A 20,473-nucleotide genomic window follows, 5' to 3' on the forward strand; every position below is an offset into this window, starting at 1 on the left:
GTTTTTAAAAGGGAAGTCCCGTTGGATGGAGGCCATAGTGAGATGTGAACAGACCCTAAATAGTATATAGTAAATTAATAGTAATCTTGATAATCATACAGTATAGAAATACACTCATTGACAAAAGAAATAATGCGCCAAGAAGGAGTTGTTGGAATCAGATGAAACGTTCTATGTGTGAATGTAATGATGATATATGTAAATTATTACAATATTAGAGAGGAAGGATAAGTTTATTAGGAAAAACTCTACAGTTCACAGGAAGCTCTACTATCTTCTTGGGCCGCCTCTAGCCTGGATGCATGATAAGATATGTAAAACAGCTTATATTGTCAACAGCACAGTTACTTAACCAAGGCAAACTTGGGGAAGCTGTAAACGTGCACGCTCACCAAGGACTAGTACGTCCAAAGTCCACCACACTCTTGTATCTCAGATGGTTAAGCAGCACACAGGAACCCACAGATGTTAGAAATAGAGATGAGCGAACGTACTCGGTAAGGCCGATTTCGCAATCGAGCACCGCGATTTTCTAGTACTTCACTACTCGGGTGAAAAGTACTCGGGGGAGCTGTGGGTGAGCGGGGGGTTGCAGGGGGGAGTGGGGGGAGAGGGAGAGAGAGAGAGCTCCCATCTGTTCCGCGCTGCTACCCCCTGCTCCACCACGCCCCGCCCCACAGCGCCCCCGAGTACTTTTCACCCGAGTAGTAAAGTACTCGAAAATCGCGGTGCTCGATTGCGAAATCGGCCTTACCGAGTACGTTCGCTCATCTCTAGTTAGAAACTTTTCATATCTCGTGACGCAGCTTTATTTACTCCAACTCGCAAAGCAAGGTTTCAACCATAGGTTATGGTTTTGTCAAGCTTGTGGAGGCGTCAAGTGGTCGACGATCTCTCAACAATAGTTACACTGCACACAAGTAGCCTATGAAAGTCTTTTTATAGGGCAACAGGGGAAGCACTTTTAAAGCCTTTGGTGGCAAGATCCAGTGTCTAATCAGACCACAACTGTAATCCTGTACATATCTGCCTGAAACATAACTGCATGCTGAGTTTTGCAGTAATCCGACATTTCTATCTGGGTGCATTTTTTTTAGTCAATGGATGTATAATAGAAATTTAACCTAATATGCTAAAGTACAATAAAGTAAAATCATATATTGAGGAGAAATACACATTGAATGGAGAGAAGTGAAGAGAAATAATCAAAATTCATCTTAATAAAATCTACAATGATATAATCAGACTCAGAATATATAATGAGGCAGCAGATTAATGAAAATCTTCATGGTTCTCCATGTACGATTCCCCATCACGGTTCCTCCATCTTGTTATCTTGGCAGCATTTCCTCCAAATCAGCAACTACGTAAGTGACAACAGTCCAGATAGCTGCACAGAGGTTCATCCAGATGGGGTTCTGGACTGTCATTGTGTCTCCTTCCGAATGATGGAACCAGAAATATTTGCTAATGTCATCAAGGAGACTTGCACCTAGGATATAAATTATACAATGTCATTTTTTCCCTTAACTTCATTTTTTTTAAATGTTACAGAGTACAATCTGAAGCATATTGATAGAGTAATAACAGGAACTTCCTTTCCTTTTTATTGTTCAAATTATTTTTATTAAGTTTTCAATAAATTTTCAATAAACAGTCAAAAAACAGCATGATTCCAGAGCTTATTTTGTTTATGGTCATGAAGCCTACACATACAATGGAGATTGCCGACGGTGTCTCCTATCCCCTCTCGCACGAAAACCCAGAGTATCCGCTACCGGGGACAGATGTTACTATAGCAAGTTTACTGAGACAGGAGAGTCGGCGGTAGTATACACTCTGGAAGCTATTTGATGCTTTTAAACTTAACCAACTGGGTGGGAGGAAGGAAGGGAAAAGGTAGGATAGTGGAAGGAAAGGGGGAGGGTTTTCATCAGTGGTTGGGCAGTCAAGACTATTCTTCAGGTGTTACATAGAATGACTAAATCTGGGAAGGGACAACTCCTGTTTGAAGCCAAAATTTCAACTCTGAGGAGTTTCTAAATAAGATCTAAGCTGTCCAAATTGTATAATATTTTTGGGTTCTACCCTTGTTTGTTGCGGCCAGTTCTTCCATTTGGTTTTTATTGTCAAGGGTTTCCAGCCACATGATCCTCGTGAGAGGGAATGGGGACCTCCACAGTCCTGGTATAATCTGCCTTATGGCAATGAGAAAAAATTTAAAGGACACTTTTTTGATTTTCGAGAGAGGTTTTCGAGATCATGGACAATATGGCAGCTTCTGGTGAGAGGACCACAGAGTCTCTGTAAATTGAGTTATAGAGATTAATGATCTCCTGCCACAGGGGTAGGACCAGAGGGCAGGAGCACCAGATATGAACAAAATCTCCTCTCCCTCTGAATTATCTCCAGCAGGTGTCTGGGGTCTGAGGGAACATTTTTACCAAATGTGAAGGAGTTCTGCACCATCAAGACAGGATTTTGTAATTTGTCTCCTGGAGTTTCGATAAGATCACAAGTGAGTGAGTCAGTGTAAGGGCCCTCTCCCACATCTCCCCCCGAAAGGTTCTCCCCAGCTCCCTCTCCCAGCCCCCAATGAATCCCATCACATCGGCATGAGTCTCTAGTTGATATACTCGCGACTCCCAATGTGGAGGAGACACACAGCCGTTCAAACTGGGAAAGGGGGGCAAGAAGAGAGGCCAGCGAGCCCTGATATTGGATGAAGTGTCTTATCTGCAGATATTGGTACCACACTCCAGTCCGGGGCCCCTCATAATCTCCTTCATTGGGCGGACTCCTTGTATCAATATAACATTTCTGATTCTAGGGGCAAGAGCGCTCCTCTCTATCAAGAGGAGGTGCTCTCCAAAAGTGTTGGGAATTCGGGATAACCAACCAACGGAGTAAGGAAACCAGGCCCAGGAGCGAGGCAAAACCATTCCAGGCATCCAAAATCTGTCCTAAGAGAGGGGTTAGCATGGGTGCCCTATTGACAACTGAGGGCAGAAGCCAGAAGGATCCCATTGCAAAAGCATGAGAATTCTTACATTCCAGGTCCACTCAGAGTTTAGAGGACTCCTTTCCTTTTTAGGTTGGTAAACAACTATCAAACGATAATTCAATCAGCAAGTATTAAAAACATAAAAATACCAAACAATAATGCATAAAATCATAGAATGGTAAAGTTGGAAGGGATCTCCAGGGTCATCGGGTCAAAACCCCTGCTCAGTACAGAATTGACTAAATCATCCTAGACAGATATTTGTCCAGCCTTTGTATGAAGACTTCCATTGAAGGAAAACTCCCCCCTCCCGTGGTAATCTATTCCACTCATTCATCACCGTCATCTGTCTAATATCTAATCTGTGTCTCCTCCCTTTCAATTTCATCCCATTGCTTCTGGTCTTTCCTTGAACAAATGAGAATAGGGCTGATCCCTCTGCACTTTGACAGCCCTTCAAATATTTGTAGACAGCTATTATGTCTCCTTGAAGGAATGCTGCCATTCAATAGGTGGCGATGCAGAGGTATTGTTCCATCTTCTGTATTTCCATATTACCCAGAGGAACATGGATGACCCTATAAGTCTCCTCACTCACCTTCTTGGTGCTCTCCCTAGGGAGAGATGATACTTCTCTAGACCCATGTCACAGGCCTCTCACTAGCCAAGGCCCCCTCCCCCTGCCCCCCCCCCCCCAGCCCCCGATTACATGATGGAGAGATAATCACAGGTCCTTCATCCCAAGTGAGTGAGTTACATGCTCTGCCCCTGATCACACGATGGTGAGGTCCACACAGGTCCTTTATTCCAAGTGAGTTATACAACCCCAACAAACCCCGGTGGCCTCAGTTGCTATGGAATACTAATGACCACCTGTCTGTCAGCGAGTGACTGTGTCAGTTACATGGCAAGATGCCACTGTCATAGGATCAGTCACCTGGGCTCTGAGCTCCGCTCCTGATCACACAACGGTGACATTATTACAGGTCCTTCAGCTAGAAAAAGGCCTATTGTTGTCCGAAATGTAGCTTGTCTACCATTTTAAAGATGACCATGGAGGAATAAAGGTCATATATTTTTACATTTACTCCTGTATGCTACCACTACTACTTTATTATCATAGGTTCTTCAGTTCTGTGATCCCCTACAAACCCCTATGGCCTCAGTTGCTATGGATACAGCAGTACTCAGTCTGGCAGTTTGTAGCTGGTTGTGAGACAGCTGGACACCTGTGTGGAGACTCCAATTAATGAAACCTAACAAATGTACACATACATAGCTGACCAACAACATTAAAGTCCTTCACCACTATCTTCACATCTCCTGAATGTGATATCATGTTATCTCAAGTGCTAATGCTGCCAACACCAGTCCAGCCTTCATCTAATCGTCAACTGCTGTCCAGTGTTGAAACAAACTGTCGCTGTCGTGCAAATATGACACCGCAGAGGGTTCGACGACGCCGTGAAGAAAATGCAGCTTACATGATACAGGGACAAGCCACAATTTCACCTCAGCCACCAGCTGAAGTTTGTAATTCTCGTGCAGCTCATATGCAAAAACAACAAGCAAACATGTCTCCTCAGCGAGCTGCTGAAGTTCGTAAATTACATGCAGCTAATATGCGAAAGCAACTAGCCAATATGTTTCCTCAGCGAGCTGCTGAAGTTCGTAAATCACATGCACCTCATATGTGAAAGTAACAAGCCAATATATCTCCTCAGCAAGCTGCTTGTAGCAGAGCTGTGTGTGTGACATGCATGTAAAAGAACTGTGTGTGTGAGGTATATGTAGCAGAGCTCTGTGTGTCTGTGACGTGCATGTAGCAGAGCTGTGTGACTGTCCATGTAGCAGAGCTGTGTGAGTGTGTGATGTGCATGTAGCAGAGCTCTGTGTGTGTGATGTGCATGCAGCAGAGCTGTGTGTGTGATGTTCATGCAGCAGAGCTGTGTGTGATGTGCATGCAGCAGAGCTGTGTGTCTGTGATGTGCATGTAGCAGAGCTGTGTGTGTGACGTGCATGTAGCAGAGCTGTGTGTTTGTGATGTACCAAAAAACACTGGTGCTATCATTTCCTAATAATTACTAGTGTTTCCATAACAGTTGCGTGTTCTGAAGTTCTCGTAGCGGAGGCTGCTCATTCTTGCCTCTGCTTCTTTCCCTTCAATGGCACCGCCGGAGATAGCAGAGTTCATGTGTTGCCTCTGCTGCCAGAACTTCGGGGTGCTCTGGGGCTGAAATTTTGGTGGGAATGGTGGAGGTCCGAGTGGTCAGACCCCCATTGATCAGTAATTTATTCCTTATTCTGTGGATAAGGAATAACCTTCAGCAATGGGACAACTCTTTTAAGGAAAGCCACACTGCCTGATATTTAATGCTTACAACTACTATGAACACTAATTTTATAGTGATATTATAATAACATTGATATCTGGGCAAATGTACGGAAGTCTTATATGGCCAATGTATGACAATGCTATTTGGGTGCCCTATTGTTTCTAATCAGGCTTTGTATGGTTATTTTTACACAGTTTGACAGTACGGCATATTGGGGTAGTGTCAATGGATTGTGTCACATAAGGCACCATGTTTCATAAGGCCATCCATTCCTGATCAAGACCCTTTGCAAAGTTCCTTCATTTTTTCATTCTATATGCATTGAGACAACACAAATAATGGATGAAAATGTACATATACCCTTTAAGGAACATATCCACCTTTATTATCCTATGAACCAAAAACCTCTATTTTCATTCTGAGATCAATCAAATATCAATTAGACAAACCCTTCTTCCATACTGAAGAGAATCTGCTGAGGTTTCACCAGTGAATGATGTGTCCATTTACTTTAAGTATAAACTATAGTCACCTGATATGAACATCCCATTGAGGCAAGACAAAGAAGAAGCGATACAATTTCACAGTGTATTTCTTCCCCTTTAGAAAACCTCAATTACTTACATTTTCCTTCTCTGCTCTGTGAACTGAATTTACATTTTGATTTCTTCTCTAAGAACTCGGCATCGCCACTCTTATCTTGCGATAATAATTACTTTGCCACCAATAGAAAACGCACAGTACCTTTAGTAAAGTGGCAGTTAATTAAACTTGAACACCCACTTCAAAGTTTAATGAATTATCTAGTAAAGGTCTTATGTAATATAATACTCACTGTAATCACAGTGGCTTAAAAAAAACCTCATTTATATTGACCCTGATTGAAAAAAAGCGACATTTATTAAATATGACAGCTTGAAATATATTTCTGTAAGAATGGGAAGATGAGGAAACTTCGTACAATGCAATGCAGAATGGAATTAGATTGGAACTGTAGGCGTGTGAATAAAGAGAGCTCTGCAACTGGGACATGCGAAATAGAGGTTATTAAAATGGTGACTTTTAGGGGAAAAAAAGAGGAGTTTGTGGATAGAGTTACACGCCAACAGGATGAGAGAGAAGACCGCCGGCAGTGGGGTATGCAGTTATATGATCTATGGAACGAGAGGTACACATGTTGCTAATAGGAATAATGAACCCTTGTCTCACCTACTAGGGTTCTCACCCCGCCAGTAAATCATTGGTCCAGCCAGTCATTAAGTTCCAAGGCCGGTGTCTGTATTTATTTCTGCAAACAGTGCTAATAGCCAGTAAAAAATAATAGCAACCGTGGCAAAGAGTAGTTTTCTCACTGAAACAGGTCTGGTCCGGACCTTGCTTCCTCTCCTGGCATCTGCGCTGCATACTGTATGCTGGGAGATGAAGCTGGGTCTCCACGTACAGCAGCCATGGCGGCTGGACCAGACCTGCTTCACTGAGTAAACTACTTGCTGCCAAGGTTGGTCAGAGTTGAGACCGCAAACGGGGGCCATTAACAGGGGCATTATTACTATTAGGCCACTAAGAGAGGCACTTGTTATTAGGGCCACTAAGGAGGCACACTATTACCACTGGGGCCACTGAGAGGGGTCTATTACTACTGGGACCTCTGAGGAAGGGCGTGCTGTTACTAATGGGGCCATTGAGAGGGGACACTGTTACTTATGGGGTCACTATTACTATACGGGCAACATAGAGGGGGCGCTATTACAATAGAGGCCACAGGAATAACGGAGGCAAGTTTACACGTTGTGATAAGCCACGACCCCTTTTACATTGGCCAGTATTTTTTAGTGACAAAGGTGGCAACCCTACCACCTACAAAGGCAGAATTTATATGTCCTGGGTCCCAATCCAAAGTATATAGCAAGGCCCCCACATGCCCTTTGTAATACTTGTGTCTTCTTATGTGGCAGAGGGGACTTTGGAGCAGGGCTTAAGTGTAATTGCTACTGCTGCATCCCTAAAGCTACTGCCTGACGACATGAAGCAAATAGGGAGGCGCTAGAGTACTTTATTTTAAAACAATGCATAATAATAGGAGGTCCCGTTTGACCTGCAATATAACAAGTGGGTTTCCATCTGGTAAAACAGTTGTCAGCTTCTGTGATATCACAAGTATGTTAAAGTGAGATAGACTGCTATGACATCACAAGTGGGTTTCAGACAGGTAACATGATGTGACAACACAAATGTATATCATTGAGTTGAACTGTTGTGACATCACAACCAGTTTTAGCCACGTAAGCTACTGTGACATCATAAGTGTGTTTTCAGTCAAATAAGCTGCTGTGACATCACAACTAGTTTTATGTGTGGTATATAAAAGAGTGTAATCAACGTAAGTAGCAAAAACAGATGATCCATGGCCATGACTAAGGGTGTATTTACATGGGTGAGAAAATCGTGCGACTTTTGTGCATTGTGAGATACACAAAACTCACAAAAAATACAACCTATTATTTGCAATGAGTTTATGTACATGGACGATTTTTCTCTTGGCGCAACGCTGCAAGATGGCAAAAATCACAGAGAAAGAGAGAGAGAAAAAAAATAAAATAAAAGCTTGGCACCCGGCGGGTCCAATACAAAAATGTTCGAGTCTCCCATTGACTTCAATGGGGTTCGTTACTCGAATCGAGCTCTCGAATATTATGAAAAGCTCGACTCGAATAACGAGCACCCAAGCATTTTGGTACTCGTTCATCTCTAGAAATTAGCAGTTTAGGGCTTACATGTCAACAGGGAGTCACCCTATTTTAACCCTCTCTCAGCCAGTCACCTTGTGATAAAAGGTTTTTACCCTGATGCTAAAGAAAGGGAGGATCAAGATAGGGCACGACTGCAGCCCCCAAAAATATATCAATTAACAAAGTCAGCCAATATCTCTTTCCTCCTTGCTGCCGGCTCTTGGCACTACTGCACTGGATCCTGATGTCAACCAGCATCCATTGTGTGGAGATATAGCAATATGTTGATGCTGGAAAACGTCAAAACCGAGCGTAGCGGTGCCCAGAGCTGTACTATACCAGGTGCAAGGAGGATAAGGTTCCTTTCACATGGGGCGATTGTCAGGACCTTCAGCATCCCACAGTCCCAGCGGTAATTGCTCCTGTACTTTCCCACAGGAGCGAGGATCACTCATTGAATGGAGGCGGAGCACGACTGAGATCGCTTCCAGACGCCCTCCTCCATTCACAGTAAACAGGCCGTCATTCATACGGTACTGTGTTTAAACGTTTTAGGCAGGTGTGGGGAAAATGCTAGAAAATCGAGAATTTGTTTCAAAAGCCCAAGGTGTCTAATTGGCTCCAAATTTATTCTGCTGCAGGACAACAACCCCAAACATCCAGCCAATGTCATTAGGAACAATCTCTAGTGTAAAGAAGAACAGGGAGTCCTGGAAGTGCTGATATGGCCCCACAGAGCCCTGATCTCAACATCATCAAGTCTGTCTGGGATTACATGAAGAGACAGAAGGATCTGAGCAAGCTACATCCACAGAAGATCTGTGGTTAGTTCTCCATGATGTTTGGATCAACCTCGCTTCCGAATTCCTTCAGAACTGTGTACAAGTGTATCTAGAAGAACTGATGCAGTTTTGAAGACAATCACACTAAATATTGTTCATTTGTTTGTTAATTGTCAAGAATGAACTAATCAACTTTATAAAACACATCAATTCTGCCATTGTTTTTTTTTTTACAGAGTTAATCATGACGCAATACATTTTTTCTGCGGGCCGGTACGATTGCAACAATACCAAAATTCTTTTTCTTCTTTTCTAGGTTTTTCCAATTTCCGGCAATAAAAGCACTTTTTAAAAAAAATTATTTATTTTTCTAAATCGCTGCATTCAAAGTCCTATAACTTTTTTGTTGTTCCATGGACGGAGCTCTGTGGGGGCTTTTTTTTTACATGACGAGCTGTTTTTTTTATTGCTACCATTGTAGGGTACATACGGCTATTTTGATCACTTTTATTGCTTTTTTAGGAGGCAAAATGAAAAAAATAAGGATTTTGGCTCAGTTTTTAAAGTTTTTTTTACCCTTTTTGCTGTGCAGAATAAAAAGTGTGTTTAAATTTTTTTGTACAGGTTGTTACGAATATGACGATACCAAATATGTGGGATTTTAATTTTTTACATTTTTAATACTAATTAGGGAAAAAGGCACAAATAAAGGGTGCTTTTTAGTTTTTTTTTTACACTATTTATGTCCCTGTAAGGGACTTGTACCATAACACCTATGATCGCTATGATCAAGCTTACTGCTTTATCATAAAGCTTACTGCTCTTACTACTTCTAATGGTGATCATAAGTAATGGCAAAGCAAGACCCCTGTATCTGGCATCCTGTTGCCATGGCAACCCATCGGCTTTCCGCGATTACATTGCGAGAGTACGTAGCGTCACAGAGGGAGCGCGCTCCCTCTGTGAACACTTTACATGCCGCGATCTGCATATATTGAGGCAGGGAAGGGGTTAACAGCGGGGGTTGCTATCCTGATGCACCCCCGCCGTTGCAGGCCGACTATCAGTGACAGACGACTCCCACTGCTACATAGCGCGGGATCTCTTTTGATCTCGCACCATCCACAGGACGTAAGTGTACGTCCTGTTGCGTTAAGTACCCCACAGCCAGGACTTACATTTACGCCCTTTGGCATTAAGGGGTTAAATTGGAAAACCTGCCAGAAAATATAACTTTATTGTCCATTTCAAATTTATGTCTCATGTAAAGTTATTTAACACAGAACTCAGTCGCCTTAAGTTAATTTTTAATCCCTTGGTGACATAACTAATTTTAGCTTTAAAAGCCAGTAAATCGTTTCCTCTTATGTTCCAGGTGTCAGACGTTTTTTATGTTTTCATCAGTGTAGCTGTATGACACCTTTTATTTTGTGCAATGAGTTCTAGTTTTTATAAGAACCAATTTTGGATACATATAATGCATTTAAAAACTTGTATTCATTTTTCTCTTGTTGTGGACATTGGAAAAAAGCAATTTCTCCAGGTTTTTTTAATTAAATTTCATGGCGTACACAGTGTGATATAAATACTACATTATCTTTATCCTACAGGTCTTCATGATTATAACAACACCACTTTTAGAGAGGTTTTATTAATAGAGATGAGCGAGTATACTCTAAAGATTCAGGGGCCGGCGCGGGTGACAGGAGTTGCGGCGGGGAGCGCAGGGGGGGGGGGGGGGGAGACATCTCCCCTCCGTTCCTCCCCGCTCTCCCCCGCCGCTCTTCGCCCCCCCAAATCTTTTGAGACGAGCGGGGAGATACTCGGCTAAGGCACTACTCGCTCGAGTAATGTGCCTTAGCGAGTATACTCGCTCATCTCTGTTTATTATGTTTTACCCCTTTTGCGCAATATATACATTTTTTTTACAAAAATGCTTTTCGTATGGCCCCACATTCCAGGACCAGAGCCTTTTTATTTTTCAGTCGACAGAGCTGTATCAAGCCTGTTTTTTTGTGGGACAACTTGTAGTTTTTAATGGTACCATTTTGAGGTATACATGATTTTGTTAAGGATTTTTTTTCCAGTTTCAGGGAAGCGAGATGATCAGAAAATGGCTAATTTGGTTTCATTTTTTTTTTAATGTATTTTTCTGTGCATTAAAATAATGTACTGAATATACTCAAGTATTAGCCGACCCGAGTATAAGCTGAGTCAATAAGTTTCACCACAAAAAACTGATAAAACTTATTGACTCTAGTATAAGCCGAGCTATACTCGAGTACATAGTAGGTAGAAAAAAAAAAAAAGCAATACTTACCTCTCAGCCGGCATCGGTGTCCCTGGCGGTGCGGCCAGCTGCTGCAGTCTTCTCCCTGGCTTGCTTTTGAAATCCCCGCCGTCAGCGCTGTAATTGTATCGAGCGCCGGCCAATCATAGCCAGCGCTCGATAAGCCAATCACAGCCATTCAGTGAAGCCAGGGAGAAGACAGCGGGGAAAAGACAGCAGCAGCTGGCCGCACCGCTGGGGAGAGCATCAAGCCAGGGACAGAGACGCCGGCTGATAGGTGAGTATTGAGGTTTTTTTTTTTTACCTCACTCGAGTATAAGCTGCGGGGGGGCTTTTTCAGCAGATTTTTTTGTGCTGAAAAACTCGGCTTGTACTAGAGTATATACGGTGATTATTGAGGTTTTTTTTTTTACCTCACTCGAGTATAAGCTGCGGGGGGGCTTTTTCAGCAGATTTTTTTGTGCTGAAAAACTCGGCTTGTACTAGAGTATATACGGTGATTATTATTTTATAGTATGGATTGCTATGGATGTGACGATACCAATTAAGGCTTTTCTTTCAATATTTGACCCTTTGCAATCCAATTTTGGATTCAGGGTTTCCTAGGGGGCTTTCTCTTTCTGCCATTATACAATGGCGCCATCTGCCAGCTAGAGCCAGTACTGCGGTATGGGACATGCTGGAGAGGCCCCCCCGCCAACAGAGCGGCCAGTAATCTACAGTAAGAATACCCTGCCAGATGTCTTCCGACATCGGAGGCGTACAGCCTTCAATCAGAATGTCTTTAGACGTCAGACAGTGGATTGGAAAGGGTTAAAGCCTTGTGTAAGGGTAAAATAATTTAAAAATCTATTTTTCTGGAAAACTGACTGCAGCATCTGCAGCGTTACATGATGTACAGGAGTGATTAGGTGAAGAAGTCCTCAGCATATCGCTCCTTTTTGGGAAAAAAACCCATATGTGACAATCAGAGAGTAAATATACTTTCTGATTGATGTGGGGGTGGTAACATGAACAAAAATGTATGTGGAATTCCATGGAAAAAAATTCCGCAACAAATTCTACAGCATTCCTGCACCAAAAATAGCGTCAAAATATGCGCCATCAGTGCAGCTTTTGACTCTAAATCAGCTGCATATCTGCAGCTGATTTTGGCAGCTACAATGTTCCCCTAAGCTTGCACTATCAGCATGCCTCCGCACCTGACAGCCTTTAGCGAGCACAGACCCACTGGTCAGGTGATGCAGAAGTGGCATCAGTTGACCAGCGGCTTGGCACTCACTAGAGGCTGCCGTGTGACAAGTGACAGGGCGAGGTGTGGATAGGTGATCAATAGTTGAGTCCTGAAAAATGACATTAAAAAAAGGCAGATTTGATATTGAATCGGCGCGGATTCATATCAGATCCACAGTAATGTAGGCCCCATGAACAGGGCCCTACTGTCCTTGACAGGAGCTCTTTTCTTGGTGTCTGCTCCTGACAATGAAGAGACATTATCTGTATAAGAGCTGTAGACACAAAACGGTTGGGCATTTTTCTTTGTAGATGTGTTGCAGCATTAAACAAAAATTGACTGCGACTGCGGACAGATCCTTTAACCGTAATGATAAAACACAGACCCTCTACGATTACTTCCCTATCTTAAATATGGTTGATTTTAGTTATACTTACCACATGCCATTTAAACACTGACAGCTGTGGATAAAGCTATGCATATTCTTTCTTGTGTCACGCTTGCTTTGATTAGGTTGATGACTGGATAGGATTGCTTGCGCTAAAGGTTATCACTTCTGTATGATGCTCGCAAGTTTTGAATCACTGCTATATAACAAAGAAAGCGGATTCTAATGGAAGAAAACTTGATAGGCCAGATGAAGGTGAGATATATTGACAAGAGTCATTGCATTCACATAGCTTCCAATACTTATTAAAAGGTATATGAATGCTGAAACATCCCAGTGAATTGCAGGACATTCATGTCAGGCTGGTGATATAAAGCTCATGCATTGTAAAGGAATATTGCCAGAGCATTATCAACTAATTTCCAGTCTTGTCTTCCTCTTCTCCATCAGTTGAATGCTTTTTTTTTTTTTGCTCATATGTTATTACTAGCTAATATACCTGGCTTCGCCCGGGTTAATATAGTACAGGTGTTTACCTGTTGCTTGCACAGAAACTTTTATAAAGTTGTAGTTACTTCAGAGGAACCGAGGAATAAAATATGTATAAACATAGAGGAGCATTATATTCTCCTCAGACTGCATGTACCAATGTCCCTCTGCAGAATGTGCCCCCTCCCCCCCATTTTCCTCACTTTTTACCCTGAAAGGTAATGCCCCTTTTTATTCAAATTTACCCCCAGACTCAGTATATACACATAGGAGGTATGGTAGATTCTCCTCCGTATATACACACACACAGAGGTGAGGTAGGTAGATTCTCCTCAGCATATAAATCATGTCCCTAGAAAACAACTCATATATCCCGGATTTTCGCACAATTTTTCACACATAGAATTGAATATTGATGTTGCGACCCCTTTACTTTTCCTATTTAGGACATAAAGAATGGTCATGGCAAACTTCACATTTGTGCAGTACAGATGTGTGTTATTAGTTACATTACATAGGGGGGGGTCACTTACTTTGGCACTTAGAATTGAATAATCAAGTTGTAACCCCTTTACTTTTCCTATTTACGACCTAAACAATGGTTGTGCCAAATTTCAAGTTTATACGACACCAGGAAGTTAGAGAATTAGTGGAGGGTCAGTCAGTGAGTAAATGAGTCAGTCAGTCAGCGAGTCAATAAGGGTTTTCGCCTTTATATATATATATATATATATATATATATATATATAGATATAGATATAGATAGATAGATAGATAAAGCTGTAAACTGGAACGTTTGTAAAGTACAAAGTGTAAAGAATGCCATCTTGGTGCTTTGAGGCAGTAAGGATCTGGATAATGGTGACTAAGTATGTTTTAACATTCAGTTATTGGTTGTTTTGCATTGTCCCACCTTGCAAATGAATCTGTCCAGACATCAGCTGATTGAAGCCGGTCTGGCTTTGCCATGCTGCAGATATCAGATGTTATATGAGGGGAAGAGGGAAAAGTTTTGTGCAGCCACTCTGCAACAGAAGTATAATATTACATGATCACCTATTCACTATCGTTGGTCAGTAGAGATTTTTCGAGTGGGCTAATATAAAGGATAATAAGCGGCCTCAATGATGTCCATAGGCCTTAATATGTATACATTTACACTGCAGCCAGGGGTGTAACAAAAAAAGGCTGAGCCCTATAGGAAATTTTTGAATGGGTGCCCCCTACGTTGAGAATTACCATTTACCAGTCCCATGTAAAGGTTCAGGTAAGGACACACATTCCCACCAAGTGGTGTTAAAAAATGAAAAAAAAAAACCAACAAAAACAACTAGGCTGCTAAGCGTGCTCTCACTCTTGCAGAATTAGGAAGAGCACAACAAACAGCTGAGCGCTGATATGTTACCCCAGACAAGACCCCAAATTAAATGATATATTGTATATACAATATGAAAATATCTCCATTCAAATTACCTCCATACTCTTTCTCAACAAATCCCACTATACCAAGACCAACATTAGAAATAATAACACTATATAAGGACTAAACAACACTGCCACATCATGATCACATATTACCAACACACAGTGACCGCATAATACCACAATACTGTTACTGAATAAAGACCTGTACAGCATTGAATATTACCAATACTAACACTATAAAGACCAAATAATACTCCAGACCATGACCCCATAATACCACCATACTATTACTGAAAAATATACTGAACAGTGACTACATAGCAGTAGATACCAGCTTTACACTCTGCAGACCATATAAGCGATTACAGTTATATTCAATGATTCACAGGTTCACATTCCCTCTGATTTGAGTTGTTCACTTTTCCCATCTTTTGCATATGACCCAGACCACCATGACATCTTTCTGGTTGTCTCTTTGCCGAATTGGACACAAAGACATTTTGGCTCTCTGCTTTTTGAGCATACCACTAATCTTTTCCACACCTCAACACAATATCCCCATCTATAGTGCCTCATTTAGTAATAATGCCACCTATGGTACTCCACGAAGTAATAGTATCCCCCGTTTTATGCCCTCTTTAGGTCCCACATAATAAGAGCTGCTTTTAGTGCCCCCATACAGTAACATAGCTGCTGTAGGCCCCTACTCAATAATGATGCCCCTTGTAGGTTCCCACTCAATAATAATGCGCCCTGTAGGCTCCCAATCAGCCCCATGTAGGCCTTCACTCGGTGATAATTCCTCCTGTAGGCTTCCACTCAGTAATAATGCTATTTTTTGCTAAAAAGTAAAAAAACAACATTATACTCATCTCTGTCACCCCCTCAGCTGTGCCGCTCTCTTCTTGCCTACTGGCAGCCTGTTACATGGCACAGCTAAAGCCAGGAATTGTTCATAATGGCCACGTGCCAACTAGGCATATAACTGCTCTGGTTAATCCCTGATCTAGGTGCAACTACATAACTGGTTGCCAAGGAGCAAGAGGAGAGCAGAGCGGTGGGCACCAAAGAGATGGAAGGAAAGAGAAGATAAGTATAATGTCATTTTTGAAAAATGTTACAACATTCCCCACTTTCCAGTAACCACAGTCTCAGGCGGCCCTGGCTGCGGTGATGCCGGCCCTGTAAGAAGCAGTATGTCCGCTACGGTGGTAGTTACTCCCCTGACTGCAGCCTATGGCTTGTAATGTAAATCTGAATACTACTACACATGAGGTTTTCCATTCTCGTTTCTTTCCAATTCCTTATCGAGAATGTAAAACAAGTCGTCATCTCTCAGCTGCGACCGATGCTGAATTACCATGCTAATAACTGAAGTAACTTGCAACTGCGTTTTACATATTTTTAAAGCACAATTTTCTTATCAAGAATGTAAATTACATTTTCCTTCTGTGCCGCAATTAGTGAGACACTATTAATGCATAATTTATTTTCTAAATAAATTATAGGCAGAGGTCTGGATAATTGGAATGACCAAACTGCAATGAATCAACTTTACACAGCGCTTTTTTGTAGCTTGTTATTAGAAATGGAGTAGTTTTTTTTCTGCTGTTTAATGAGATGAATTATTAGGCTCTGAAACTATGGAAAGACGATATATCACTTCTATGACAGATGGCGCTGGCCTCCATCATTGCGAGGTTTGGGATAAACTGTGTTATGAAGATCAGTCAGATGTGGGATGCGGATGTTACAGAAGATAATAAATCAGAATTTGGTGTAGTGCACATCGAATATATCAAAGAGAAGGAGTACATACAGTATACACCTACTGCTTGTGAGAAGCATATTCCATGGTTCGGGGAGTCATTTACTCTACAACGAGTATTTATAATATCGATATTTGTACTTTATTCCAATTGGTTTCTTTGAATTCTTTTATAATAAGTGGGTTTGAGCCCTGATGTGCTCAGCAAAACTTCACCCTCTGGAATTTACTTTTTTTTTTTTACTACAAGTTCTATTTTACGATTTCTGGTTAATGCAACAATTTGTATCCCAAAAGCTAATTTGAGAATTCCGCCCTCCATATCAGTGCCACAAATATGTTATGGTACTGAGAACAAAAGACCCTGTTATACTTCTACATTGACCTCTTCAACTTACCGTATATTCCGACATATAAGGCGACTGGGCGAATAAGACGACCCCCCAACTGTCGCATTATACGCTGGGAATACGGTGTAAAAAAAAAAAGCAGCACTCACCTCCCCCGGAGTTCTGCGGTGCTGCTGCAGGCTGTCGCTCCCTCCTCGTCCCTGACAAAGCATTGCTTTCTGGATGCAGGGCTTGAAATTCCCGCCTCTAGAAAGCTAATTCTGTGATTGGCTAACTCACGTGGCGTCAGCCAATCACAGTCATTCAATGACATCATTGAATGGCTGTGACTGGCTAACTCATGCGGGGGTTCCAATTGATTAGGATATAGGATTAGGATCTCTTGAAAGGTCATGGCCCCTAGGGCTGCAATGATGGTTTGCCTTTAAGACTTACCTGTGGCACAGCTTAATAGGTTGCCTGTTAAATACAGTATAATGCAATATCACAGTATTGCATTGTATCGTATAAGTGATCAAACTATTGCAAGTTCCCACAAAAAAACACAGTAAAAATAAGTAAAATAAATATTTCATTATTACAGAAAAAAATGGAATAAAAAGCGATCAGAAAGGTGGGCTTGTGACTTCCGGGGGACTACATGAGTCTGAAGGCAGGATCCCTTCGTTGCGCATCACTCATCTGGCCAGACTGTTGGCTGCTGCCTGGATTCACAACGGGGTGCCACACTGGCGGCTGTCTTCATGCCAGACCTTCTTTGTTGGAGCCAGTGCCTAGGGCCTCCTGCTGCGACCACATCTTGTGGCCATAGGATTTCCCACAAGAGAAAGAGTGGTGCGCTGCCCCTGCTGGATATGTGAGTGGGTCTGAGAGCAAAAGCAGGGTGGGATCTCTGAGGCATTATTCAGTCTGCTAAACACCTAAGGGCCCTCTCTGATTTACTACATAGATCGAGCCACTGTTTTGGGCATTGGGGCTGCACACAGTACAAGGTCCCAGGTGGTTGCTATGTGGGTGAGCTTATCAAGAACTTTTCTTGTTCTGTTTTACAGATTTTTCAGTACTAGATGAACCTGAGTCCCTCTGCTTGAATTGCTGAACTTTTCTTTCGCAGCCTGATATTTCCTATCTGTAATAACATAAGGCTTTAATGCTTACCTAGTGGATGACTACACTTAATATAGCCTTTACTCTACATCAATACTATATACTAGCATAACAGCATAAAATAATGGTTGATTGAATCCTGCGTTCCGGATCATATATAGCTTCATAGCAGCTCACAACATGTCTATTCAAATCAGTTTGTCTTTTTACAACATAATCTGCGGCCATCTTTGAGCCATTAGCCTGCAGACCACAAGAGTAATTTGCCTGAAATTACTACCTTTCCTTTTCAACAGCAGACACATTGTCATTTTACACAGAGCTTATTAATGCTAGCTAATAATGGGCCAAAAAGGCATTAAATCTACAGCTCCAAGGAAGCTTACAGATTTTTTCCTTCTGGTTCCCAGAGATACAGAGATCTACGATCACAGCCTCGAACCTGATCAAGCGGCACTGGTGGCACCCCAGGAACATGGTTCTCCTTTACCACAGTCCTCCTCCAGTCTCTATCCACCTGGAACCACAGACCTCAGTTTTATCCTTAGGAAGTTCCTAAAAGAGGTGCCCCTCGCTCTGTACAGGCTTCCCCCAACTCTAAAGGAACCTCTTCTAAGAAAGGGTCCGATACTGTAGATACTGAGGACTTAAACATGGAGGATATATCAGGCAACCTTCAATCTTATCCAGATACAGACAGTCCTTTAACTACTAACACACTAAACGAGCTGCTCTTCTCCGTCCAGAAGGATATTTCTCGAGATATATAGAAGATCTTAGCACATGTACAGCTCACTGTGAACAAAAAATGGGATAATATTCCCCTGCACATAACGGGTCAGTAGATGCTTCCAATGTCCTGGAGGAGGTCTCACGTCTGCGTAAAAAAAGTTACAGATCTTGAGGACAGCTCGAGAACACATTTTGGGGGATTTTGGAATCTCAGTCTCCAGCTGATCTTTCTCAATATGTACTTAAAGGGATTTTCCAGGGAAATACTTATGATGACCTATCACAGGAAACACATTTTATAAGGGATAAACATCCAAAGCGCTCGCCCCGTAAATTTCCACATCTTTTTTTAGCCTCGAACTCGGATAGGATAAGTCATCAATAGTTGATCGGCTGGGGTCCGTCGCTCAGGACCCCAACCAATCAGCTGAGCAGGTGCATGCTGTCAGCGCCACAAATACACAGAGGATGGGGGTGAAGCAGCAGAAGCCTCTTCGCCGACCTCAGTGTAGTGGCCGCCGCTTATAACTGCAGGCACTGCTCCCATTGATTTCAATGAGAGCTGTGCCTGCAGTTAAAAGCACTAGCCACTACACGGAGGTTGGCATGGAGGCTTCTGCTCCAAATACCCAGAGGTCAGAGCGGAAGCCCCCGCACCAACTTCCTTATAGTGGCCGGAGCTTGTAACTACAGGCACGGCTCCCATTGATTTCAATCAGAGCCGTGCCTGCAGTTACAAGCGCTGGCCACTAAACGGAAGTCAGCGTGGAGGCTTCTGCTCCAAATACACAGAGGTCAGAGTGGAAGCCTTCGTGTGGACCTCCTTTTAGTAGCCAGAGCTTGTAACTACAGGCACGGCTCCCATTGATTTTAATGAGAGCCGTGCCTGCAGTTACAAGCACCGGCCACTTCACTGAAGTCAGTGCAAAGGCTTCTGCTCTGACCTCTGTGTATTTGTAGAGCTGACAGCATGGGCCCGCTCAACTGATTGGTCGGGGTCCTGAGCAACAGAACGCAGCCAATCAACTCAGGAGGACCAATCCTGAGGATAGGTCATCAATAGTATTTCCCTGGAAAAGCCCTTTAAGCTCCCATCCTTATCCCACACTGGAGTACGCCATTGACAGAGCTCATAGGATTGCTAAAGCTCGTTCTGTTCCAGGTAATCCTAAGGCTCGCTCCAAGGGATGTTCTTGCCCGAATCCATTTTTCTTAAACTAAAAAGAGGTTCTTGTTTGAGGAGAGGTGAAGAGGATCTCTACCAGCCCCATATAACAACATATTGATGTTGACTGACCTTTCTTCAGCGACTCTGTAAGTGTGCAGAGTCACTTCTGCTCTTCATGGTGCCAATATCAAAAGGAGCTTCCCTAACAAGCTTCTTATTTCCAGAAACGGAGCATCTTATGTTTAGTGTTTGTAGCAGATGGGTTGTCTCTTCTGAAGACATGGCATATCCCTGTCATCCGAGCTGCACTCCCTTCAATAAGTAAGTCCTCATTTTGGATCACTCAAGATTGGTCCTCAGCAGATTGGTTGTCATTCCTGATTAATCCATATTTTAATGATGATGTTTTTTCAAAGTTGAATGATATGGAGCTGTTCGGGATATCTAGTAAAACCCTGCAATTTATATTTACCTTCTGTGCCGTCTGCACCAGGTGAACACTATTTATTGCTTTTCAGTTTTCCTATTTGTTCTTCTGTTTTTTTGCTTCTGTTATATCATAAGAGTTTTCCTTTCTTGCTCCGCGTCCACCACCCTCCATTTACCATGAAGGCAGCACAGCATCTCTGTTTACACATTTATCATGCCTATAACTATCTCTTCATTAAATA

General features: G+C 42.4%; 1 protein-coding gene across 2 annotated transcripts in view; it reads right to left on the bottom strand.

The window, feature by feature from the left end:
* Nucleotides 1-1,192: 1,192 nt before the first annotated feature.
* The window catches only part of LOC136591282 (carboxypeptidase Q-like), a 405,344-nt gene continuing 386,063 nt past the window's right edge, over nucleotides 1,193-20,473 (bottom strand). For both annotated transcript variants that reach the window (XM_066588501.1, XM_066588500.1), the window contains exon 8: nucleotides 1,193-1,492. In XM_066588501.1, coding sequence (XP_066444598.1) covers nucleotides 1,332-1,492 — 161 coding nt within the window. In that variant the 3' untranslated portion in view covers nucleotides 1,193-1,331. The remainder of the gene's footprint in view (nucleotides 1,493-20,473) is intronic.

Source organism: Eleutherodactylus coqui, unplaced genomic scaffold, assembly GCF_035609145.1.
Source record: "Eleutherodactylus coqui strain aEleCoq1 unplaced genomic scaffold, aEleCoq1.hap1 HAP1_SCAFFOLD_28, whole genome shotgun sequence".
Classification (NCBI taxonomy): domain Eukaryota; kingdom Metazoa; phylum Chordata; class Amphibia; order Anura; family Eleutherodactylidae; genus Eleutherodactylus; species Eleutherodactylus coqui.